General features: G+C 34.4%; 1 protein-coding gene across 4 annotated transcripts in view; it reads left to right on the top strand.

Annotated features, from left to right (window-relative positions):
* Window positions 1–4,199, top strand: part of LOC116027426 (protein FAR1-RELATED SEQUENCE 9) — a 5,228-nt gene extending 1,029 nt beyond the window's left edge. The window contains exons 2-4 of one of the 4 annotated variants that reach the window (XM_031269051.1): window positions 463–1,836; window positions 1,966–2,012; window positions 3,840–4,199. In XM_031269051.1, coding sequence (XP_031124911.1) covers window positions 522–1,836; window positions 1,966–2,012; window positions 3,840–4,010 — 1,533 coding nt within the window. In that variant the 5' untranslated portion in view covers window positions 463–521 and the 3' untranslated portion in view covers window positions 4,011–4,199. Of the gene's footprint in view, window positions 1–462; window positions 2,034–3,839 lie in introns of all 4 variants that reach the window. The other 3 variants (XM_031269050.1, XM_031269049.1, XM_031269048.1) reach the window with 3 other exon arrangements.
* Window positions 4,200–7,542: the final 3,343 nt, after the last annotated feature.

Here is a 7,542-nt window from a genome sequence, read left to right as displayed (position 1 = left end):
TTTTTTTTTTTTTTTTTTTTTTTTTTTTCACATTTAATACAAGTATTTCCTCTTCCTTGCCCCACTTCCTGCTTCTTTAACTCTAACAGATTCCAATGCAATGAAGTAGGAAATGAAAAATTCCTGTTCTAACATTTTCCAGTACTACCCCTATCATGAAGTTGGTGAAGTTTTTTGTAGCCCGAACATGAAGTTTTGGACTTCCGGCCATTAGAGTGCAATTTTTAATTTCCTCATTAGAATAAGTGCCTTCTGGTTTTCCTTTCTATATTTTGTGCCATTTTTGACTTTTTGTTGACAAATTCTATTTCATTTTTTGAATTGGTGTGCATCCTCTATGATTCTTGCCCCCCTAGGCTTCAACAATTCAAGTATCAACCTTCTTTTGGGGCTGTAACATTTTTAAAAAGTATAGATTTTAATGTCATATTGTCATTTAGTAAGTTGCATATTGTTTATTAGGTGAAACTTGGAAGCAGTAAACCACACGTGTATGCAATTAGAATTCAGGAGACAGAGACATGAATAGCGGCAATAGCCATCAAAGAACCATTGGGGGAGGGGTTCAACATGTACTTGACTACCTGAAGCGGATGCACTCCGAAAGTCCTGCTTTCTTTTATGCAATTCAAGGAGATACTGAACACTCTAATGGAAATATATTCTGGGCTGATGGAAATGCTCGGATGAACTATAACTATTTTGGGGATACTGTTAAGTTGGATACATCCTATCAAAAAAATGGATTTAGGGTGCCTTTTGTTACATTTACTGGCTTAAATCATCATGGTCAACCTATCCTCTTTGGCTGTGCATTACTTTTTGATGAGTCTGAAACATCATTTATCTGGCTTCTCCAGACTTGGCTTCAAGCAATGTCTGCTCGCCACCCTCTCTCAATCACTACTGTTGCTGATCGGCATATACAGATGGCTGTCTCACAAGTTCTTCCAGAAACACGTCATCGCCTCTGTAAATGGAGCATAATTAGAGAAACCAAAGAGAAATTGTCTCATATATACCAGATACATCCTACTTTTGAAATTGAATTTAACAAGTGCATCAATGAACCAGACACAGTTGAGGAGTTTGAATCACAATGGGGATCACTTGTATTGAGATATTACCTCATGGACAATGAATGGCTTCAGTCCATGTATAATGCTCGCCATCACTGGGTTCCTATCTACTTGCGTGATACATTTTTTGGGGAATCCTTTTATGGTGAAGACAGTGATGCTATGAACTCTTTCTTTGATGGAATTTTGAGTGTTTCCACTACCATCCAGCTTTTGACTAAACTGTATGAGAAAGGTATTACAAGCTGGCATGAAAAGGAACTGAAGGCAGATTTTGACACTAATAATAGTACTCCGATTCTAAAGACACCCTCACCCATGGAAAAACAAGCAGCTAACCTTTATACAAGGAGAATCTTCATGAAATTCCAAGCAGAATTAGTTGAGACCCTTGCTAATCCTGCTACTAAAATTGATGATTCTGGAACAACCACAACGTATCGTGTCTCCAAATTTGGAGAAGAGCACAAAGCACATACAGTAAGGTTTAATGACTTAGAGATGAAAGCTAATTGTAGCTGTCTAATGTTTGAATTTTCAGGCATTATTTGTAGGCATGTATTATCAGTGTTCAGAGCAAAAAATGTTCTAACACTTCCTTCCCAATACATTTTGAAACGTTGGACACGGGATGCCAAGATTAGTGGTGGAGTTACCCCAGATGAACGTGCTTTGGAATTGCCAAACAGTGCTCAAGAATCTTTAACAGTTCGTTATAATAATTTACGGCGGGAAGCTATAAAATTTGTTGAAGAAGGTGCAAAATCTATTCATGTTTATAATGTTGCAATGAATGCTTTAAAAGAGGCTGAAAAAAAAGTTTCTACTGCAAAAACGAAAAAATTTGGGGAAACTCATTTGACCAATCTAGCAAATGGGAATCTAGATATGCATGCAGGGGATGAAAATCAAGTTGCACCAACGGATTCCTTGGTGAGACTTCTTGCAGCCCAGGTTCATTTCTTCTTTATTTGTTTTTAATATCTTAATTAGGGATGACAATTGCACCCTGACCTACATGTATCCACCCGAATTCAACTTGCTTGGATTGAGGTTTTTGGATGGTAGCAGGTAGTGGATCAGGGGTGGGTTTTAAAAAATTAAACCTGCAGTGGGTTGGGTTGAACCTGCATAGAACCCCACCTGGCTCACTATGTTGTGTGCGTATATATATAAAAGATGTGTGCGTATTTATTTATTTATATTTATATTTAATTAATAGTAAAATAAATACTAATACTTATTTCTAAAAGTCTACAAGAATTAAAACTCATGCTAAATTTTATTCCGTACTTTTTTAGTTCTAAATAGATATGTTTATTTGAAAAAAAATAGTTTAAATATTATATTTGAATTTAAATATTTTTATTATTTTGTGTTTTAATATAACTAGTGAATTTTACTATGTGTAAATAATTCATATACTTTATTACTTTTTTTAAAAAATTAATACGACATTAAAAAAAATGGTGCGTACCCGCATCCGGTGGAGCGGGGTGAATTTTTAGTGGTAGGGTGGGTAGAGAAAGCATAAAGGTGGGTTGGGTGATGACTGATGAATGTAGTCACCCTACCGATTGTCATCCCTAATCTCAAACTGTTCATTTTTCTATTTAAAAAAAAAAAGCAAGCTTGCATCCATATGGAAATTTTTCTTTTATGTTTGAATGGTTCCTTAACCTTGTACTTTACTTTTGAAAGTGAAACCCTTTTATTCTACAAAGGGTGACTCTCTTGTGAGATCAACTCATGGATATTTTTTTTGTGAGACTAATCGGGTCTAGATGGAAATGTGGTACTTATGATGAAAAGTCTAATACTAAACAAGGATAAATCGGTTGTTACTTATGAGAAAAAATGTAATACTTATAAGGAAAGATATGATACTTTTGAGGAAAAATGTAATGCTTTTAAATCAAAATGTAATATTTAGGCGTTGAAGAGTTACTTATGAGAAAAGTTGTAATACTAACCAGCGATAAATTGATTGGTTATTACTAATGAGAGAAAGTGTAATATTTATGAAGAAAAGTGTAATACTAATAATGGATAAATTGATTCTTACTTATAAGAGAAAATGTAACACTTATGAGGAAAAATGCGATACTTTTGAAAAAAAAAATGTAATACTTTTTAAATCAAAATGTAATATTTAGGAGTTAAAAAGTTACTGTATTTATTAGGGAAACTCAAGGAAAGTGTAATATTTACGAAGAATCCTACCCATCTCACAGATAAGGATTCATAAGACGGTTTCATAGGCGTTTTTACCTTATGGGAATTATTGGTAGGTTGAAGCTGATGGGCACTGCCATTAAACTTTAAATCATTGGTGTAATGAACTTGAGTACTTGAGAGAAATTACTGGTGAGTGTTGACTTCTTGAACTATAATGATATCAGCTTCATTTTCTAAAAATATCAGTCTTGAAGTTAGGGACTTGGTTTAGGAAACAGTTGGTAAAACCATAAAACTAATCCCTACAAAATTTACATAGTTTAAGGGCTAATGTATTCATTTTTTAACGGTTAGTTTTGTTTCTTTATTCTACAAAAACATGCACCATCTTTGATTAAAGTATTTGATTTATGTTTTTGCTGCTTCCTACCCATACATGGCTATTCATTATAGCTTTGTTGACTGGATGGGCTGCATTATTTATCTACCTCATGAATATATAGACATGGTTTAATGCAGATACAAGTATCTAAATTTACAAAACATATGTTTCACATATTAAATCACATTTTCTCTTGATAGAAAAATGAGAAGGAAAAAAGAATCCATGAATTGACTGCTGAGTTAGACAGCATAAATCAACGATGTGAAGTATACCGCTCAAATCTGCTTGCTGTGCTGAAAGATATGGAGGAGCAGAAGTTAAAGCTGTCAGTTAAAGTCCAAAATGCACGGCTTAGCTTAAAAGAGTGAGTATAATGTATTGCTTTACTTTGTTAAGCACAGGAAGGAGTATTAGAAGAATATTCTAAGGTTTATTGCGCGCTGGATCTCTATTTCTGTTTCTGTACGTACCTTTGTGTAATTACTTTTTTGGTTTACTTTAATTAGGGGGTTGGGGTTGTGAATAGAAAATCTGATGAGACTCGTCACTATTGGAAATCTTCAAATTTATGACCACTCAAAAATGGTCAGAAATTGCCTAAATTTGGTCGGAAACTGTTGTTCCGACCACTTGAGGTATCCGCAACCGTCGCTATTTCCGACCACTAGATGGAGTGGTCAGAAATAGTGTCCACTGCTACAAAGTTGTCGGAAAAATCGGTCACTCAGCAAGATTACGGGGTTCACAGTCCACCAAATAAGTATTCCATAAAACTTGAAAAATCACTACTCACTCTTGCTAGTATTTCTAATTTTCTATGGAATCTCTTTGTTATACAGAAGATAATTAAAAAAAAAAAAGTTTCAGAGAATAATATTCATTTACAACATAGTAATGCTGACTTATTAGGAGTTCATAAGAATACTCTATGGGAATATGAGCTCTGCTTCTACAAGAGAAGGATAAAGAAACATAACACCATCTAGTTTGCAGTTTCTTTACCATTCTCCTCCGTCAGATCCTTAGCTTTCACTTCACTGTTCTCACTTTTTGCACCTTTAGCTTCTTTGACTTCAGTAACATCTTGAAGCTGCATGATTTCCAAGAGAACATAGACACAGTTTAAGAAAGCTGCATTTAGTGATTTTTTAGTTCCAAAAGTTCTTGGGAAATTCAAAAAAAAAGAAATTTGTAAGCAACATATACAATTGAATGAAAAATCTCAGCAAGTAGTAATCATAAACTTTTAAAAAGTGCAATTGCACCCTTTAACATGTTATATTGAAAATTAAGAAAATGATTACTTTAACATGTTATATTGAGAATTGAGACAATGAAGTCCAAAATCAGTAAATGACCTGGTGGATTGCCAATGGCAGAGATTGACGATGTATTGCAAATGGAAGAGGTGAGGTGTCTGATAAATTTGTATTAAGTGATAAAGGTATTGCCAATGGCAGAGATTGAGGATGCATTGCAATCTGACCACCTGGTTGGAAACAAAAAATAATTTAAAACAATTCAACCACAAGGAAAAGGTGGTCGGAACACATTTCTACCTTGAATTCAATATTTTTTTTTCTTCCCTAACAAATTATTGCTTTTACTGATGACCAAGGTTCGGTTCAAACTGAACCATACACTATAGCAATCGAATCGAAAGCTTTCGGTTATGATTTTGAATCAGAACCCAATATTTGGGTTTCGATTTATTAAAATCATGAACTGAAAAAAAAAAAATTGGATCTTGAATCGTGCATCGACGGTTCAAATCGGAATAACTACTAGTATTAACTTAAAGTTAGAATTACAATATTTACAAATAGTGTATGTTCTTTTTCGCATTTATTCTAATTTTCACGTATAAGTATATATGATCGTGATTTGGTTTTGATTTTGAACCGTCGGTTCACGATTCTGGATCCAGTTTTAACGGTTGGTTCAAACTTTCATATAAATTTTTTTAAAATAGTTTAAATTCAACAATAATGTATTTTATTTTCAGTTCGGAACATGAACCAGTCGTTCCTGCTCGCGATTTTAATAAACTCTAAATATTAGGTTCTGATTTTAAATTGTAAACTTATAGTGTGTGTTCGGTCATAATTTGTTTGGAGAAGAAAAATAATTGAAATATTTATTTTTAGCGTAAATATGTCCATTTCATATATTAGGGGGAAAGTGTGACTTGAATAATTCAGGAAGAAAAAGTGTTACAAACTCAAGGGAAAAAAAAAAGTGTTAATTTCCCTAAACAAAATTAGTGATTTGTTTTTTTGTGGGGCTTTAAAAGTGAAAATAATACTCTTCTTGTTTCGTTAATCAATGCGAAAGACGACTTGGATTCCTGATATTGCGGTGCGCGTTGATGGTAGAAATTAAAGAGAGAATTATTGCATGTAGTGCGTGGGAGTGTGACACCTGGGTGCGCGAGGTCGGCGCCGGCCTTGCACACCCCCGGAATATTCAAGTGTTTCTCCCGAAGAAAGAAACATGTTTACTAGTGTTATTATATTCCTTTGCCGGCGCTAGCTAGGTGGTAGGATGGAGTCCGTCAATCTCCAAAAAGTCAAATGCAAGAGATCCCTTCACAAAATCCTTAAATAAAGGTGGTTGACTTAATTGGGAACTCGATCGATCAGTGGCTATATATATATAAAGAACGAGATTGATTTTGTGCTTAATTATGCTCTCTACCTCGTCTCATTTGCATTTTATATATATATTATATTTCTCCCTCAAACCTCAAAAACTAGGCCGCGCCGGCAGCAATATAATGATGATTTGCGGGCTAATGCAGAGCCAGTCATCCATCTCCACTGCTACTATTATCTTGTACACTTGCATATGGATCCCGTTCCTTCAAATAAAGCAGGTTATGGCTAAGATGATTAGGCTGGTGTGGTGTGAGTACCAATACCAATACCATGAAGCAGGAGACGACCGGGTAGTGCTTGAGCTTGACACCATCATTTTCGGGGATATTAAGAGATGCAGCAGCAGCCGCCGCCGCCGCCTAGGAGAAGAATGTTGTTCCATTTGCTTGGTCGAGTATGCGAAGGAGGATTGGGTGAACCAACTCCGCAGATGCGGCCACCTCTTTCACGTCGAATGCATCCAGAGATGGTTAGACCGAAACCACTTCACCTGTCCCCTTTGTCGATCTTTAATTTGCTCCTCCGATCCTGCATCGCCGCGATTCATTGATTCATTCATTATTAACTGACTCCTGTTGGCGTTATCCAGTAAAACTTTTCTGGGCGACTGTATGTGTCATTTGCCCCATATATTCTACTCCTAATGGGCTGTAAATTCATAAAACTTGCCCTTCTTAGTTCTTTTACTTTTTTTTGGTGGGATAGTTCTTTTACTAATACCACCTAATTTCCACCCGATTGTTGTTTATATTATGTCGTTATCAATCTCAACGATATATCATATTTAATGACTTTGTTTTTAAAAGCCACTCACTTAAATAGTATTCAATATTGATATGTTATTCGGCAACTAACTCTATGGTTTTGTCATACTTAATATCAATGTGTTTGTTGCAATCATGAAAGATAAGATTCTTGAATAATAAAATTATAAATTTATTTTCACAGAAAATAGTTGTAGGTGCTTTCTATATATTTGTGTTGAGAGTTAAAATGACGCACCTTAAACTTTGAAAATACGTACCTTAAGTTTTACAATTATGCACCTTAAGCTTTCAACAATACGCAAATTTATCAAGATCAATGGCTATGATTAATCTGCATGTTTCACCTGAGAGAGTTTTCGCGCTTGATCCCATATATATATATATATATATATATATATATATATATATATATATATATATATATATATATATATATATATATATATATATATATATATATATATATATATATCTAT

Source organism: Ipomoea triloba, chromosome 8, assembly GCF_003576645.1.
Source record: "Ipomoea triloba cultivar NCNSP0323 chromosome 8, ASM357664v1".
Lineage (NCBI taxonomy): Eukaryota > Viridiplantae > Streptophyta > Magnoliopsida > Solanales > Convolvulaceae > Ipomoea > Ipomoea triloba.
Note: the sequence above shows the minus strand (reverse complement) of the source record. Positions and strands in the feature narration are given on the sequence as shown.